Raw genomic sequence first — 18,793 nt, 5'->3', positions numbered from 1 at the left:
CCAATTTGTCAATGTAAGGAGAGTAAAGTGAGAAGAACCATTGCAATGGCCCAAATCAGGCAGTGCATAATCGTGTTCTCTAAAGGTGAAGCTATGACACTGCCCTGGTGGTTGACAATAAACGCAACTGAAATTGTGTGCGCCTACTTTACGTACATCCAGGGCGCACATAGTCGTGTGCAACTAGAGAATACCGTGTGCAATAATTCACAAAAGTTTTCATGGGCCTACGAACAAACAGCAAAAGAAACAGAAGGCAAGTCAATACTTCGGTCATATTACCTGGAATCAAGTGGATCATGCTCACTTCCTGGTAGACTATCACGAAGGCTAGCAGCTCCGACGCTTCCTGCGCGGTTAGTCATTCCAAAAGGATAGCGCGTCGTCGGCGGGGAGGAAGTCTGTGAAGGGTCAAATTCAGCTGCGGCATTATTATTTCGGCTCCCAAAAACGGCAGCATCTAGTTCTGCGGACTCCATGTCATTCACATTCATAGCACGACGAAATTCCTCTTGCATTGCATTATTCAACACACTGATCCACCTACACGGATTTGAAAAAAAACGCTTTCGAATTACATAGAAAAGTGTGCATAACAGAGCAAAGATGGATTCTCAAGGGCCCTAATTACATGAAATTTCCTTTGGGAGAGAACACCGCGGAGAACAACAAGAATCATAGCCTAGTGAAGTGAATTCTCTCAAAAGAGTGAATCAGTTCTCCTGATTGGTAGTAATTTTTAAAATTCAAATCACAGGAAGTTGTCCTCTTGGGTGATTGTGTACCCTCACGTGATGTCATAAAGTCAGTGGAAAAACAGTAATTCAGCTACGACCAGCTACAAAGCCTGGAATGGGATACATAAAAGCGCATAGACAGAGTGATGATGAATCAGACATACAGTTCATGAAAATAGATTTGATCTTTACTTTCGGTGGATTCTTCTTCAATTGGCCCCTATGTGGAAAATAACGGTTTCGGTTGGTCAGTAGCCAAACCAAGATTGCAAGCAACAAATACTGAACACATCGAATTTTAATCTATTATCTTCTATATACTTGTTAGCAACGAAATTCGGCAACTGGATCCCTTTTCCCCTGTGTAAAGTTTCAGCTTTTGGGGATAAAAGCTGTGGAAGGCGTGTATGTGACGAACCGTTGATTAGTTGATAGAAAATGGAACTCTACAGAAAAGATATCGATATACACGGAAATGAGTAATGCTAAGTTCAACTTTTTACCCCATATATTACAAGCGGGTGCACAGTCGAGCCGTTTGTGAGAGCCATAGTAGACTACCTGTCCTCTTGTTTGATTCCAAGAAACTGGTTCGGTTCCAAGGAACAGGCATCTAGAAAAAGTAACTTAGCTTAACGAACAAGGAGAGATTTAATCCAGTGTTCTGTTTTACAACACGGCCTCAACGGCCGCATTGAGAATGCAGCTCGTCCTCACACAATAACCCACACACAGCCAAACGAGACGATAGTGGGCGTCACATGCAAGTACGAGTGTAGGATGAGCACGTGAGTCTCGTTTACAGATCCAGTGGTGTAGTTGATCTGTCTCGACGCGGAACAAAGATCGGAGTGCGACCAAATGCTGACCAAAGTCCCAACTTGTCAGCGATAAGAAATCAGAACATGGGTTACAGTACACGTCTCAAATTGGTAGAATCACATGGTCAACTGAATTCAGCGTTAGGATGATATCCGATTGGCCTGTGGCATTGTACTAGCAGGACGAATCTCCACACATTGTAGCTAACGTTACATGCGGTTTGCGCCTCACTGAATTCGCAACCAGTCGAACGCTCTGTACGCAGTGTAAACCAAAGGGAATCGGACAGAACAGTTAAGTGTTCAAACTATTAGCCAGCAGGTCGCGGGTTCGAGACTTTTCGGAGTTTCGTAAGATGCGCACTGACTTTTCGGAGCTCCGTAAGATGCGCACTACCGATGATTCTCAATGGGGATGAAACAGCTGTACAGTGCTTCTCGGCTTTCCAGCATAGATTGGCTTCAGTTACAGGACGAAACCTCCTTAAAAAACCCTAATCTCCTCACACTACCCACAAACAGAATAGCTCTATGTTGGCTCTTAAAATACAGCTGTGTTTATACCGATCCACACAGTGCATACTGAATAAAGGTCTCCGAAAAAGGAGCTGTTGCTCATCTGCTTCTAAGTTCATTAGCACTGGGAAATTAGTGAGTTGGATTGGTGAATTGTATTCAAAGATGTCCGAGATGGTTCATGCGCTTTGTTGAGAATTGAATACACGCGACATTCTAAACTTATGTGCATTGACAATTAGTCGAAGTGGCATTGTTAGTCTTTTCATAATCAGGGGTGAAACGGCCAAAAACTTAAAGTAAATGTGCATAAATGTGTGTGTAGTGCCTCCGCAGGCCAAGGCGCCAGATGCTGCATCTTAGATTCCATTGGATTTATGGTAGCAACGACGTACAATGGTTTTATAATCATTTAAGCATACTTTCTAGTAGCTGCCACACTGTGGCACCAAGTTCCATACAGCTGTGAAGGATACAGATGAGAAACAGAGTCAATGAATGAAACGGGCACTAATTGTATCCAACGATCTGAGGTCCGTGTGGGTCAAACTTGAACACAGCGAACCAGCTCATGAGAAATCGATCCAACATAGCAATACTGATGAGCCAACCCTCCCAAATAGCAGTACTAATACTAATGCTAATAATCGTTCACTTGTAGCACCATTTCAGTGCTTAGTTGACGTGACAATAGAAAGAGGTACGAGGGCTGGGATACCGATAGGTTGCCCACGCCTAGACAGAAGCATTGGAGATACTGAGATTGAGTTCGAACCACCGATCTTCCGATGCTTCAGATGGCGCCTTAACCACTGAGCTATATCGAGTTCAATAATAATAAAAGTAATAATAAACAATGAAAATAATGCCAAGACGTTTAAAACAGATAAAACGGTAAGTCAAAGTAAAGCGGTAAGTCAAAAATGACTGAGGAGGACCGGGAAACCAGTCCCAGTCAGCATAAGTTCAAAAGTAATCTGGATGCAGGGACGTACTCTTCGAATTCCTGGTCATCCTCGGCTTGGAAATTATACGTCCGGCTGTCTGTAAGATTAATAGGGTGGAAAATTGCGCAGGGAATAGATGTGAAATAGAGAAGCAACTGATATGCTGGGAAGTAAAGAGTAAACAACTACTGTCGCACCTGTGTGTCGACAATCGCAAATAAAGTGAACGAAACCGAGCTAGGCACCTGTCACGGTGAGGAAAGCCAACCTTCATTCGCCTGAATTACCTACCACAGAAGCGAGCACAAGTAGAAAACCTCCGGTAAGTTGTCGGTACAAAGATGTGGGAGGCCGGTTATTGGTGGCGTTGTTTGTGAAGCCTCACTAAAGAATCCCTCGATGGGAAGTTAAGTTGTGGGACTGCTAGCATGTAGCGACTTGGCCTGGAGTATGACAGGAGGAAACCATAGTCGGCCATCACAGATTACATAAAAATTACCCAGTTGCTCATGGTCACCGTTACGGGCCAGGAAAATTTGCGGCAGACAATCTAATGTGACGCGTTAAAACCAGACAGAAAATCGCGTGGCGTCTGTCATTTGGGATAACAAACTTGAGGCAGTCAGATAGCCCATCTAAAACTATGCATCAGTGGAATGCACTCCAGACTATTCGAACCCTAGTCACTTTAACGAATGACATCACTTGTCCGAAACTTTAAAGGACTGCTTGGTCATGCGTGGTAGGCAGTAAATCGAACTGCGTCACCAAGCTCCCAATCGATGTCGGAGAGAAAGGTATGATCGGAATGACATCTCCGAACATGGAGTCTCATGTCCCCAACACACATGTGTCTTTCTAAACAGCAACCGGTTGGTTGTTCGAGTGCTAGACAGGAAATAAGAGGAATGCGGTATTTGGTTATTGGAAAACCGAACCAAAATATAAGACATGTGAACAAAATTCAGCGGTATTTTAGAAAGACATATCGAATCCCTTAGAACAAACGTCACATTCGTCAAACCTTCGGGTGTCTAAACTTTCAGAAAGTTAGGCGCAATAGATCCATGAGCTGGATGGTACTTGAAAATGTGGATTTCCTCACTGACCGCGATTATTTTCAGCAAATTAAAGCGATGACGACCCCCTCCCTTCTTCTAGATGGTCATGTGAATCTACTGGCAAAAATATCAATTAAGAAACGACGGTCCTCCTAGCAGAAACAGTCACAACAATGTTCTGGAAATTTTGGCCTGAAATCCCTTCTGTGGGCGCACTTAGACGTACTCGCTTGTTTGCTGAGATTAGCTGGCAGCCAAGGAAGTGATACTAACCAAATTTGTGAAAACAGGTTAACAGATGACAATGCACCCTGCGCTATCATCACACACAGCTTGAGATAGACATTAGGATTAGGTGACACCAGTCAAACTCAGTTGTACGACATGGACTGTGTCATATATTCAAGATTACCGTCGGGACCAACTAATGACCAATTTCGTGTGGATCCATAGGTAAAGAGACATAAGGGCTACCCGTGTGCGAACGTCAGTGGACATCGGTCGTGGATTAACCGTGTGATTGTTTACTTCCCGATTATAGTCGATGGCTCTTGTTGTCATTACTGAGCAAAAGCGGAAAGCTCCAGAGGCTGCCCGTCTCTACAGCGGTGACATGCACTAACAAACCTGCTACTGAGATAGAATTCCAGTGTTTCTTGGATGTAACGGGTGTGTTCTCGTTCCCGTAAGATTTAGAAAACCAGACAAAGAGCACGTGAGACACAAGAACCTCTTTAAAATATGTCGACAGAGAGCCAACTAAACAAGGGTTTCCGCGTTTCATGACGCCTGAGGTGGAAATTATGAACACCGGTGACATCATTATTGGATTCACTAAATCAAATTGGAAATTTATTGAACGTCGAGTCGACCGTCATGAAAGAAACTAACATGCATGGTATGGGGATGATTAGTGACAGCAAAGCCAGATAGAACGGTACAACGTGATCCTACCAAAATTCACCTCAATCGTTCACCTTCTAGTACCCACAAAGAGCTAGGGTGGAGGATTTTGAACATTAGAATCTCGGAGTGTTCGAAATTTTTCAAACAGATTCGGCCATGATGCTGCTGCAAGGCACATTGGTGGTGCTTGCTATATATAATAGCCTCTCCGGGTCGATTTCCAAAGAAAAAAGGGGTTTGAGTTCCTTTTGGACGGAGTTTGAAATATGTGGTGGTAAGATACGAAAGATGTTGTTGGGACCCCCCACCCTACCCCCCAGAAGAGCAGCCTTCCATCAATGAAGCTTCTTCCAGAAGGACTGTTGTATCTATTATGAACAGTAGGGGAAGAAGCAGCAACGAATTGCTAGATTTCGGGGAACATTCTTATCATCAGGATACGATAGTGTGGAAAACACCGATTCCAACGTTCATTTTACCCTTTCTGGTAAGCAAAGCTGCAGTGAAGTGCACGGCACATTTTTGTGCGATAGTTATCGCTGATTTTCGGTGTTACTCCCAAGGGAATTCAAAAACTGTGCGGCTAAATTCGAAGGTCTTTCACTCGCCCTTTCAATCAACCCTAAGAGAACCTGATGAAGTTTCTTGGAGTATGGAAGACTCAGTCAGTCAGCCTTAAAACCATGTGCAAAGACACGTTGATTCCCGCTGCTGAAGCTTCATTTACCGGAAGGTGGAGTGTGGAAGATATAGACAAACGCTGGAGGTGATGACATGGTCAGTTAGTTCCGGAAACTCGGCAACTACGCAACAAAGGCGATAGCCTTGATTCACGAGCGCCACTGACTGCGCGGTTGGGCCATTTCTACCAGTGTCACTAGGCATTGGTAAGTTGAGTTCCGGGATCCTCATCCAGAGAGGCGATAGTTGTTGATCCGGCTAAGCTTAATGGTTGTTGGTGTTCGTCTACTTCGTTTCCAGTAATAAACTATCCATCACTCAGTCACTTCCACTCAGTACACGGCTGCTTCGGAGACAACGATGGTCAGTCACTGAGTATGAAGTGTGCTACCATCCTGCTTTCGTTTTCTCGAAGCACATCATAGAATGAGGAACAACTTCACTAATTCCGTTGTGCACCTACTTATGAAGAAAAACTCTGTAAGAGCACATCATATTGAATAAACAGACACAGCTGGAATAGGACGGGGCCAGAATCTAGCCACTATGAGGTTTAACAACTGGTCCATCGACTAAAGTCTTGTTTGCGCAATTAAGGTGGCACGCTGTTACATTGGCCATGAACATGTGTGCTAGCAGTCCTATGGGTGCTTGGGGACGCCTGTGTTTTGCATCTGTAAAGCAGGTCAGAAAAAACTTTCTGGGTAAAAGATAGTACGGTTTGTAAATTATCCCTCACATATTAGTGTTGTTAACCGACAAACTTACCACGACAAAGGGATGGTAACATTCACATTGTAGTAAGTCTTAGACCACACTACACAAAAATTCACCTCGGCCTAATACGCAAAACGTCAAAGCAGAAACCCCGGCATATCGATCATCGGTGGCAAACAACTGTTCCACAGCCGTGTACGAAGCCCAAGTAATGAATAAAAAAGTAACGAAATCGCTATGAAATAAAAAAGTAACGAAATAGTGCGCTATGAAAGGTGTGCAGCGCATCTGGACAGTAAAAGTGGCGTGCGAGAAAGACTAGCGTTCGCTAATGGAAAGCGATAACCCATTAGGCAGTTAGACCAGGAATCGGAGCAAGCTAACCGAAATTGGTCGGTAGGACGTCGTAGTCTTTTGAAACATGCAGCAGAGAGGCTTCACGGTAAGAATAACAGGACATTGTGGACATGATATGGAGAAGTATGAGAACTTACTGGAAACAAGATCGAAATGATTTCGTAGTTCAGAACCAGAATGCGTAACGCCTGATCCACCCGCAGTAGTATCGCCTCCGTCTACTGTCTGTTGGGGAGCAGCATCCATTGGTAGTTTAACTTGGCAGGTTAAAAGTGTCAGTCTTACAGGAGGTTTGCTCTCGTCCGCGTGGTAAAGGCACAGCTCTCCATCTCCAATACGAACCCGGCGCCGTTGCCACACACGCTTTACCTGCCACGCGAGAAAAGGTATATGAAGGGGAGTCACACAAAGTTAATGGTGCCCAAAATGAGCTTTTCAAAATAATCTGAGTGCCACAGTAAAGTGGAAAACAATCAATAGGACAATGATGACAGTGGAATTCTGACAGTTCATGTTATGGAAAAACACTTGAGTATCCATGACAGAGTAAACCGCAAAGACATTCAAACGATGTTCCAACATAACAAACAGTAGCAAAGTAAGGGGAGTTTCTAGGGGCACTGAATACTTTGTTCAGGTCAAACAGCCGAACTACACCAAGCACAGAGAGTGTTGTAATTGCGGTGGGTCGCTCAGCTTGTCAGTCACAAACCCCGTGTAAAGTACGTTGGTTCAGACTGCTACAGTTTCCTTCACCCAGAATGGGAAATACAAGGCAATCAGACATGAGGAAGAATGATAAGCCTTTTCGTTTTACTGATGAAATAAAGATCACATACTAAAGATGGCAATACCAACAAAACAATCGTTCAGCCGTAGCATCCTTTCGATACCTAACTGCCATGCCACCCGAAGGGAGCACGGGGGGTGGGATACTGTCAGGTTGCCCAAGCCAAGACTGGGGAAGTCGAGAAGCAGAGGTCGGGTTCGAACCACGGACCTTCGGGTCAGTAAATTCGCGCTCCAACCACTTGGGCCATCTCCCCCCAAGATGGCAGCTTCACTCAGTGCGTGCAACCGGTCCCATGAATGGATCACGTCTACCAGTGTCATCATCGCAAGTTATCCGTCGATAAATAGAGCAGTTATCAACACAAACAACTTTGCGGGCCCTGGTAATCCATTGTTTCTTTGTAGGTTCTAACTAACCCGTAGCGGTCGTTCACAGAGAACATGTTGAAAAGTATCATCCAAGCCAGTAAGATTGCATAACGTTTCCTTGACTAGGATTAGAGACGTAGCCTCTACACACAGAAGATGCACGAAAGATGTCCATGTTTGAGCATCGAGGTCTCCGAAGCATTGATCAGGTCTACTGGAAACATCGGATTAGCAATGCCGATGTACGCCAGATGGTCTCAGGAAGAAGGAACTCTCCTGCGATAGGTGAACTACGCACACTACATAGGTTACGCTGGTTAGGACATGTAATCCACAAACCCTAATATCGTCTTTTCACTCAGCCCTGCGCTGAATGGAAGCAACCGAGAGGTGGATATTGTATGACCTGGCAACGAAGTATGAAAACACTAACCGGTAAATTTAGTCGGATCGACAATTACCGCCTATCTGGGTGAGGACCTCGGGGCTCATCTCACCAATGGTAGTGACACTAGCAGAAATGGACTAACTGCGCAGTCAGTGGAGCTCGTGTATCAAAGCTGTCGTATACTATGCATAGCTACCCAATTCATTCGGTAAATTCGGGATATAGAAAAAGCGGTGGTGGAGATCTTTTCCGAAGTACGAAAGCATCCATGGTTTGATGGTGAACTTAGCACAAACCAATGTGCCTATGGTACACAGTTTATACCTGATATATTGACTGATTGATTGAACTGGGGCATCAGAAGCATCCCTGGGAAAGTTCATTCGGTAAATTCGGGATATAGAAAAAGCGGTGGTGGAGATCTTTTCCGAAGTACGAAAGCATCCATGGTTTGATGGTGAACTTAGCACAAGGAGTGCTGACGCGTCTGCACACAACAGTTTACATAAAATATAGAAAAAGAATGACTCAACGGAATGACCCAACGACCATACATGAGTCCAGGACTAGACGAGCCACCAAACCATGGTCGCTTCTAACATTCGAAGAACGATCATGATTCCTGTCGAGTATTTGCACGGGCTTCCGCAGGTCAGCTATTCCCCTCGTATCTGTGAAACGCGGCCATCTAACACATATCCAATAACCAAATTCTATCGTGAAAATTTCCGTGTCACATCCTGGACAAACTAGGAGCACAACTGCCGAAAAATAAGATGCATTTTGCTTTTAGAAACAACTACCTACGTTTCCCAGAAAATACGCCGAAATTCTCCCAGTTCCTTCAAAACGAATATCAATTATCGTGTAATTATACACTAAAGGATATTATACCCAGGGTACTATCTGGTATGCAGAAATTTCGGAAATTTCAACTCCACTTGAGGACGCTTATTTTCGTGTTCATATTTCTCAGCCAGTCAACATCCACCCGATGTGGGGGATGGTATGTTCTTTGCAGCACAATTGGTCCCATGTCGATTTCTGTAAATCTTTGAAAATAATACACCTTCTGTTAAACTGGCGACCCGTTGATAGGTGTTTTTTTCTCTATCTGCCTAATATTACCTAAGCCTCGAATAATTTACACAGATCACAAACAAATGACCAACTTCTGCAGTCGAGTTGCAAGCAGGCACTTAGTCCGGTGATGGACCACATTTGGTCCAGCTACGCGGTCCGGAACAACAAGGGATCTCATTACGCAACTTGTTAATTATCCACCATTCAGCTGGGTTGATATTTGATAAAATCGATTTCGGAGTAACGAACTACACATTTAGGATCTTCCAGATCCCCACATACAACAGGTGTGTGAAAGCCAATTCGTTTTTGAGCGAATAGTTTAGCTTGATTAAATGTGGCCATAGCCCAATTCTAAGGAGACACTCTGGTAGGAAACAGATGGTAGTAGGAACACAATATCCCCCCGTGTTCCTCAAGTGTACATGTTTCACGCTCAGCAATGCGCAACAGGCTGACGATGAATTGTTTTTCAGGCAGATGTAAGCTGAAGCCATTAAGCAGAATGCCGCTCGTACGAATATGGCTACGGTGGCCACAGGGAAAGAAGCACACAGGTTTCCCTTTGGACAACAGTTTGCGGTTCTAGTGAGTTTTTGTAACGGGCCTTCAAGGTGTTTGGATGAACTATCCAAGTCGGCTATAAAAGAGACCAAGTGTTAATCTTTATCATCGTTTAACAGATCATGGATGTACGTTTACTGGCACACTGGAGCGTTCCATGTAATTCATTGGGTAATCCCAGGGGTTAATGAAATCCTTAGAAAGTGAAGCGAAAACTTACTGTGCTGAAATGTGCACATCAGAAGGGTCCAGCGTAAGATTCAGTTTTACTTAGGCATCAAAAACATATGAAGAAAGCATGGAAACTCGAACCAATCCATATGTACAAAACAGTGGCATAGGACAGTCACTCAAGTCTTGAGGAAAGTTGTAATTATAACGAATGTGGAGTGAAACATCGCCGAACCGGTGTTTCTTGTTGAATAACGTCGAGTGCACTGTGCTCAACACTAACGAGGATGACAACTCATCAGCCACAAATATCGTAAAAATCGTTCAGCTATAACACCCTTTCGGTGGCAACCTATCATGTCAGCTGAAGCGATCAAGCACCAGAGCTGAAATACTACTGGGTTGCCAAAATCTAGACAGAAGCTGTCAAAATAATGGGATTGGCTTCGAACCACAAGCCTTTCGGTCAGTAGGTTCGTGCCTCAACCACTGAGCTCTCTCAGGCTTGATGAATTCACTTGGGTTGAGACTCGCGACAAACCTAGTAAGCTCAGTGAGCGAACTAAAGATCAGTTTTGCACAAGCAGTCGCCAGCATTGTTCTCAATAAGAACAATATTGTGACATCTTTTCAGTGCATAACTGCCATTCAACTCGAAGGAAGCATCATGACGGAGACACTGCCAGGAGCAATTACAAGAGATGGAACTGGCTACAAACCGGTCAGCAGTTTCACGCGTTCACCGTTGAACCACGTCGACACCTGCCTTTCGGGGAGCGGAAGTTGTGAAAATCATGTCGCTACCTACCCACATCAGCCACGAAACTAGTTTCTCTTTGTACATGAGAAGCCCTATATAAATCTCAGTCCCCTCCGGTTTCCCAAGCACTGGAGTTCCGTAAAACTATCCCTCTGCACATTTTCGGTAAATAATCCGTAATTACTCTACACGAAATTAGAGTATTAGCTTCTTATCAAGGATAACGGTGAGTATAGTTTGTTGGGATCAAACAGAGTAGGTACGACGGTACCTTTCCATCCGACTTTTTCAACAAAAATCCGCTCTTCTTTGTCCCGTACGCACGGTTTACTTGTGTTGGTTGCGCAGCATACGTGACTCCAGCCTGGGATGTCTGTAATTAGGCAAGAAGGGAACATGTCAACCGATTTTACTCCCATTGGAACGATACCGGAAGCGCTGAGCTATTGATGTCAACGGAAATGTTGGATGACAAGGAGTGTCTTGTGAACAGATCTTAAATTCGGCTAACAGAGAACGCGAGCATGTTTTCCGAAAAAAGTCAAACAAGATAGTGTTTAGGGAAAAAACGGATGCGTTCGTCACCAGCAGCTTTATACATCAAACGACTGGACTTAGAACGCGTTTTAACACTATCTTCCGAACGGATTAATTTTGAAAACAGTGCGGAGTAGAGCAAGTAATGTAGTTTGTGTTCGGGACAGTTTTGCGGGACGAAGGAAAACTGCAAGCAGACTCCAGTAAAATAGCAAAGCAAAAACTGTATAGTGATACGGGAGTGGATGAATCATGCGTCTATGAAGTTGACAGATATGAATAACCGATAAGAACAATGGGGAGAAAGCAACCGACCGAAAATCGACAAGAAATCGCCCCACAACACCGGCAGACGGACAAAAGATAACAACAACTACACAAGGGATGGCATGCCTGTTCTGATAAAACACGCCAACAGGATGTTAGCAATTAAGGAAAGGCGCACAGGAACAATGAAAGATATATTATCGACAAGACTGTAATCAATTGTACGAGTGGGGACACACCAAGAAATAAAAAACAGGTAGGGTCATCAAGCACGAACCTAGATTACAACAGTGGAGCACCACTAGGCTAGATGAAGTACAGGACATGTGAAAAAGTGCGGAAATCCGTAACGATCAGCCAAGAAAACCTTTTGCCTAAACTAGTTACAAATGCATCTGATTTTCGTTGACTGTACGCAGAAGCGCATCGGACTAACTACAATGAACGCCATGGGAATTCAATGATGGAAACATCACAGCGATCAGCTGTATTATAAATCAACCAGGAATCCGAACGCCCGAAATTCTACGAAACCTAACTTGAAACCGTACTGGGTCGCAGAATGCGAGTGGTTGACGTCTGATATGTGTGTGTCAGACAGAGAAACTCCGGAATATCTAGATACCGATTTGACGAAAACTTACTGGAGCGATGTACGGAAAAGAGTGGTCAACAACCAAATTTTAACCTCCATTCTTCGCGAGCCAGTCAGTCCTTGTTCTGTACAGATCATGTTAGCACGATTCCAGTTTGAGCTGACTACCTTAAGCCTCCAATACACATTTAAAGAGGCACCCAAGACACACTGTCAACAGGTTTCGGTTGCAATGACTGAAAAACACGTTCTAAAAATCATCTGGCTAACGACGACATATCTGCCAGGTGAATCAAGTATGCCAATGTACTTTCAGGTGGCAAAGGACTACACATAAACAACTGAAAAGCCGCTAGTGGGTTCCAACGACTAATCGACCAACAGCCTTTGATTTAACCTCCAGATTGTCTCGAGGTATTAAACAATCGCGGAGCACATTGTTGCAAGCTATATCCTGCTTAACAGTATGCAAGCTTCCACCTAAGGGGGGAACGCCAGTTGCCGAACACGTCTAATTTAACCACAGACGATCCGGACTGCTTATAGTCTACGCATTTTCGAAAAATTACTGCAGACCCATGCATCGAGAGCTGTGTGGACTCATTCCCAGATTATAGAAAGTAATCGTGGGTGGGTGCTGTTCCATAATGTTACAGCCCCACAGAATGGAGTAAAGTGATTTCGAAAAAAAGCAATCAATTTGATTGCACTGGATTCGTTTGACTTTCCCTGGTCGGCTACCGATCCGAACGTGAATCTGAAGGGCCATAACATTCGAACTATTTACAGAACAATCAAACTCAAAGTAAGCAGTTATGTCCCAAAGCAAAGTACCATCAGATGATCACAACATAGAAGGGAAACGCGCAATCGATTGTTTCAAACAGATCAATCTTATCAAATTGCGCCTCACCCACACAGACAACATTAAACCTTGTTTACCTGACCGAGTAAACGGGGCTTTCGACTAGTAGTTGAGGGCTGTTGAAGAAGCAGACCGGAAAGATGAGATAGTTATGAGGGTTCACACACTGACCACTGTTCACCATACTGACCCCGAATTCAACCTAGTCAATCAAAAGCATCTTAACTTACATCTTTTTCCAACAAGATGCGAACCTCTTCACGTGTGTCGATCAGACGACGTTTCTGGGCATCGTGGACTTTTTGTAGTAGGCTAACTCGATTGGTTAGATCATTCATGGATTTCCCAAAGTGATCCATGACGCCTAAGCACTCACGAAGATAGCTAGTTGGGGAAAAGAAAAATGAAGCCAAATGGGTGATTTTCAAAAAGATGACAGATACTGGTCTGTGCAGAAACAAAATCGACCGGTTTATTTCATTAGAATTGAAAACAACGATAGCGCTGACTCTTTCGGACAAACCACGTGACACAAAAGTGAACTGATTGCACACGCTCAGGCTTTTACGGGCCTTTATGACTCAGCCCAAGTCTCCACACCTCGTGTCTACAAGTTTCATAACAAAATCGTCGGTAAATTAAATCCTGAAATGATTATGATAATGGGCACGTGTCGTCCAATGAGAGGATGGTTGTTCCACTCAGTGCGCGTGGTTTGAATCAAGAGAACCCTACGTGTAGACAGAGTATGCTCATCATCAGCATCGTCATCATGATGCTGGACAGCAAGACATCAGAGCGTGCTATCTATATGTGATATCGATCATGTAACATTCGTGGCCTCCCGAAATGATCGTGGGCTTGATACAGCGTGACTGGTACACGACCACTCCGGGGCAGTGGACTTATGTCGCAGCTTACGGATGAAAATCCTGAGCAAACAGTAGACAAAACGCAAACTGCACCGCGTGGGAAATAGTGGGTTATCAAAAAGCAGGACACCTGAAATGCGAGCGAATAAGAACCAGGATAACCGGACTAACAGCACCAGTCTTACTAAAAATTGGGTCCAGATCGACTATAACATTTGACAAGTCATTGGAGGAAGCGGATATCTAGTCTGGATTGAAACATAGTCAAACTTACGAACTTTCTGGAAGGTATCCGAAATCGGTGATAACATAGCTCTCGCCCCAAAAACGTTGAACTACGTACATACAGTGACATTCGAGAAGGTCGTTCTTCCCAAACTACAGTGCATTCTATGCTTCGAAAGGTATCAACACACGGGCGGAAGTAATCGTTCAACAGGACATCCAGTAAACGATGAAAATGCTTATAATATACTCCGTGTAGTCTTGTGTATGAGACCGATCCAAACGAAATACCCACCGAGTACCAAACTTCGATCTTGGACGACAAGCGTAGACATGTCCTAGGTGAAAGGGACAATAATGATACCCAGGAGAGCCTAGCCTGAGTAAGCCCATGCGAGAAGTAGAAATTACATGCTGGCCAATCAGTCTGCAGTCCGACTGGAACAAATGAAAGGAGCATTTGGGACATGATGACGACATTCTACATAGGTGCCCCTGCAGTGCGGCCAAGCTGTGTGCATGGTAAGAACGTAGAACCTGCGCGACACTGTACTTCACATTTTTTCTTAAACCGTTCCACTTTGAGCTTAAAAATCAAAGGGTGGTAGAAGTTTTCTGTCATTCGATCCGCTGGCGCTGAAACACCGTACAGAAGCGATCACTTTACGTAATCGATCCACGTTAAGTTTTCCATTTTGCAACAAAGCAGCACTACCACACTGAGTGTAAGCAGCATGGATAAGCAAATTGAGTCACCACGGTATCGAAATATTTCTTGTCGATTGCTTTCAGTCCACGCTGTCGAACTGAGAATGACGCTGAATATAATCAGTGGAATTCCACCAAGCAAACATGCCTTCCGCACAGTAATCATTCGCCAGCCAGTGGGTCAAGTTAGTTCAACGGTGTTAGGAGCACTGGGAATTCAAGACGAAGAACACAGGAAAACCTTTCGCGTTACAGTCTGCTTGAATCTCCAAAAGAACGCATCATGAAGCTCCCTCCTCACGGCTTCAGAACTTAGGGTAACTCTACATAGCATTCCAAAGCCGCGACTTCTCACACTTTTTCAATGGGGTTTCCTCCCCCAGACTCGTTTCGCTACCAAAATCCTAGAGTTTCACAGGTAGCCGGAAAAATCTAAATTATTCCTGTAATCGTTTGGATGTTTCCACACTACATTTCGATGAGTTATTGTCAGGACGCACCCAGACATGGGATAAGTACATGTGCAGAGAATGACGCATCCTCAAGGTCACCATCGGTACGACACGTCCAGAAAGCAGGTGCGTTGGCGGAGCTCACCAAACACGGCTTGGCAACATACGACCAGCGCAGTGGGCCTGAGACTGTTCACGACCGGAACACCGCCATTGGCTATACGGAGCGAACAAGTGAAGGACCATATTTGACGATTTAGTCATCCTATATATATTACGCAGACGCTCTGTATGTTTTGTCCTGGCAGTACAGCCGTGTCCCGAGTTCTCTGTCTTCTCCCTATCGCGTAGTCTGGCAGGCTCAGTGCAGGCGTAACCCGTAGAGGGCCACCCACAATGCAACAGTTATACGGACCTGTAAGACTAACCGCTAGATGACGGATGACCGTTTGAGGATTCAAGTTCCTGAAAGTGTCAGACACAAAAGGTCCTTATATCTTTGCAAGCATGGATCGCGCCTCAAGTGGAACTGCACAGATCATCAACGCTGTTTTCTAATTTCTGCCCCCCGTCGTTTGGTCAGGAAAACATGTCAGTAGAGCTGCTCTGTTTATTAAACCTTTTCAGGACATCATCACTATGATCACCTGTAGATCTCTGCCTGCTAACAGGCGATCTGCAGCTGAACAGGTGTAGAAACTGCTCGTATTATTGTGGTCCATTTGCACAGAAGAAACGTACACGTAAAGCCCACGGCTAACATAAAGTCCCAAAGATGTCTGTCACACCGGCTGCTCGGACAACCTCTTGTGAACGACGCTCCACACGCCAACCACTGGTACTAAAATCTGTGTCAGCTGAGCTGAATAGGTGTCGGGTAAATCCTAGTGACTAAAGCAGGAAGCTGAGAGAAGCAGTTAGTTTCAACACCTAGCAGGGTGTGACCGTTGGGACAACCAAAGAGATGAATCTTATGGACCACTCGGTAAATGGATTGGTGGTAACGATAATTCCAGCAACGGGAACCTGTTTAAAACATCACCAGGACTAAGCTAATACACCCAGGTTAACAAGTAACCCCACAGGGTACGCCTTACGTGGACCGATCATCCTCATCACTTACACATAACGCCCAACACAGCAAGCTCAAAATCTTTACCCAGTAGATACACGGTCGCAGACGCCTACCGCTCCTCATCCCCTATAGCTGTCAGACGATCTTCACACATTCGTAAACTTACACACGGGAAAGTCATCCACAGCTGTTCAGTTCAATTACAGTAGCTGTTCGGGTATCAAAGTACCTTAGGGTAGAATGATTATAAATTCAAAACATGCAGCTACCGGCAAGAACCATAGGTGGCCATTGTTCTGTTCGCTGAGTTGACATCATCAGTGCGTCCAGAGGTAATCAAGACATTAGCCAATCAGGAGACAGGTCAAACAACCATCCATTAGGAAGGCTCGCTCAAGCTATCAACAATCAACCACGGTTTTGCAGGAAGTATAGGGATTACAAATGGGCGCATGAAAATTCAGGCACTTTCATCCACAACACGTTCGACTAACAAGGTATTGATGATGCTAACTATACTGGTAAAGATAAGTTTGGAAACAGCTCAGCGAACAAATCAACAGCTATCAATGCAACCTGAGTCAAAATTGCTATCTTCAATAATTACACACCTAATTTTATTCTGTTTTGAGCCTCTACTTGCCATGAGAAAAGAGATTGGAGCCCTGGACAGCTCAGTGGCTGAGGCGAAAGGTCTGTAGTTCGAACCCAAACTCTACATTTTGACTACTCCTGTCTAGGCTTGGACAAGCTAGCAATATCCCAGCCCAGGTGCTTCCTTCGGGTGATGTAGCAGCTGTGAACCGAAAGGGTGTTACAGCGGAATGGTTATTATTATTTTTACTACCGAGAGTTGATTAAGCCCCTTGAGAACTCCATGGGCAGTGAAGCCCGGAATAAAAAAAATGACAATCATTCTGTACGTTAACGGGTTCAACGCACATGAGCGTGCTGGCGGTCTGTCGTTCCATTTCAGTCACATCATTGCCAGTCAGGTCACAATATCATTGTGATAATATATATTTGACTGTATTTGTCCTCCTCTCATTTGTGACGTCAAATATAAACAAAATCAGCAAGATCGCCGGCATCCTAGTATACACACACTTGTCAAACCCTCGTTTATGTGTGCAAAAACCACACTGGCGCCAAAATCAGCAAGTCCAGATTCATAATCTGTCAGAAAGCGAAATTTCTGGCGCAATATCACACAGACTAGCAACCAAAAAAGTCAACATGGAAATTTAAAGCATCTCCGACGGTAACGAACACGATCAAGAGACTCGAAATAACTCAGTATGCTGTACCCATTAAGTACAATCTGATACTCGTTAGGTCACATCCTGACGTTGATTTCAATTAATGTCAGGACCTGAAAAGGCTTTCTGAATTATCCAGCTGTATCGCTTTACAGAAAGTCCACTTGACATGAAATCACGCAAGACCAAGAGAAAATGACTGACTGTCTTCGGTTGGACGGAGGCTACGCAGGTCAGTGTGACACGAATCTTATTTTTCCTAGAAGAAGCGGTTTCGGTTCCGAGTTTAGGAGGACTATTTGTGATACAGTACCACGATACTGTGGCTGTTAACTGAACCGGAAGCCGTTGGCTTGTGGCACTTGTCCCGACAGCTGATGAGTGGTACTGTCTGGTGGGAACTTTACGGTACATATATAGTGTGTATCGATTGGGGATGCTTAGCTCGGTCTGTGGCCTTGACTTAAACAGTGGATCAAACTAGTGGGACCCAGGTATACACCATGTCACCTTCCATCAAGCATCAAGCATTGAATACCTCCGGGACATTCCAGACGAGTTCACTCATCTAGCGAGTTAAGGGCGAGATGGCTCAAGTGGTTAGAGCACGAATTTACTGACCGGAAGGTCCGTGGTTCGAACCCGACTTCTGCCACTCGACTTGCCCTGTCTAGGCCTGGGCGACCTGGCAGTATCCCAGCACTCGTGCTTCCTCCAGGTGCCATGGCAGCTAGACACAGGAAGAAAGTTACAGCTGAACGATTACTTTATTATTTTAGACGAATTCACTGGCATACCTAGAAAGGATACCGCGACCGAGAAGGACAAAAGTGGTTGCTGTAGATGTGTCAAAGAAATCCACTGAGATCCCTAACCATACGAGATCTGTCGCCCCCGCCCCAGCGACTAGAGTTTCGGAGGCATAGAAATTACAAACGAAGAGCTACGCTTCCAGTTACGAAATCATCATCATCATCATCATCATCATCATCATCATCATCATCATCATCATCATCATCATCGACAGCATGACATCAGTGCTCAACACCGATGCTTCACTGCCGTACA

The 18,793-nt window shown here is 44.6% G+C and overlaps 2 protein-coding genes across 2 annotated transcripts in view; one reads left to right on the top strand and one right to left on the bottom strand.

The window, feature by feature from the left end:
* The window catches only part of T265_10635 (hypothetical protein), a gene marked incomplete at both ends in the record, with an annotated part of 69,773 nt that overhangs the window by 35,255 nt on the left and 15,725 nt on the right, over positions 1–18,793 (bottom strand). The window contains 6 exons of the mRNA XM_009177068.1: positions 283–543; positions 3,070–3,118; positions 6,881–7,112; positions 11,142–11,243; positions 13,212–13,250; positions 13,365–13,518. Coding sequence (XP_009175332.1) covers positions 283–543; positions 3,070–3,118; positions 6,881–7,112; positions 11,142–11,243; positions 13,212–13,250; positions 13,365–13,518 — 837 coding nt within the window. The remainder of the gene's footprint in view (positions 1–282; positions 544–3,069; positions 3,119–6,880; positions 7,113–11,141; positions 11,244–13,211; positions 13,251–13,364; positions 13,519–18,793) is intronic.
* Positions 17,208–18,793, top strand: part of T265_15213 (hypothetical protein) — a gene marked incomplete at both ends in the record, with an annotated part of 4,756 nt that continues 3,170 nt past the window's right edge. Inside the window, 2 exons of the mRNA XM_009177069.1 lie at positions 17,208–17,293; positions 18,353–18,555. Coding sequence (XP_009175333.1) covers positions 17,208–17,293; positions 18,353–18,555 — 289 coding nt within the window. The remainder of the gene's footprint in view (positions 17,294–18,352; positions 18,556–18,793) is intronic.

The sequence above is a fragment of the Opisthorchis viverrini genome (genome assembly GCF_000715545.1).
Source record: "Opisthorchis viverrini unplaced genomic scaffold opera_v5_400, whole genome shotgun sequence".
NCBI classification, from domain to species: domain Eukaryota; kingdom Metazoa; phylum Platyhelminthes; class Trematoda; order Opisthorchiida; family Opisthorchiidae; genus Opisthorchis; species Opisthorchis viverrini.
Note: the sequence above shows the minus strand (reverse complement) of the source record. Positions and strands in the feature narration are given on the sequence as shown.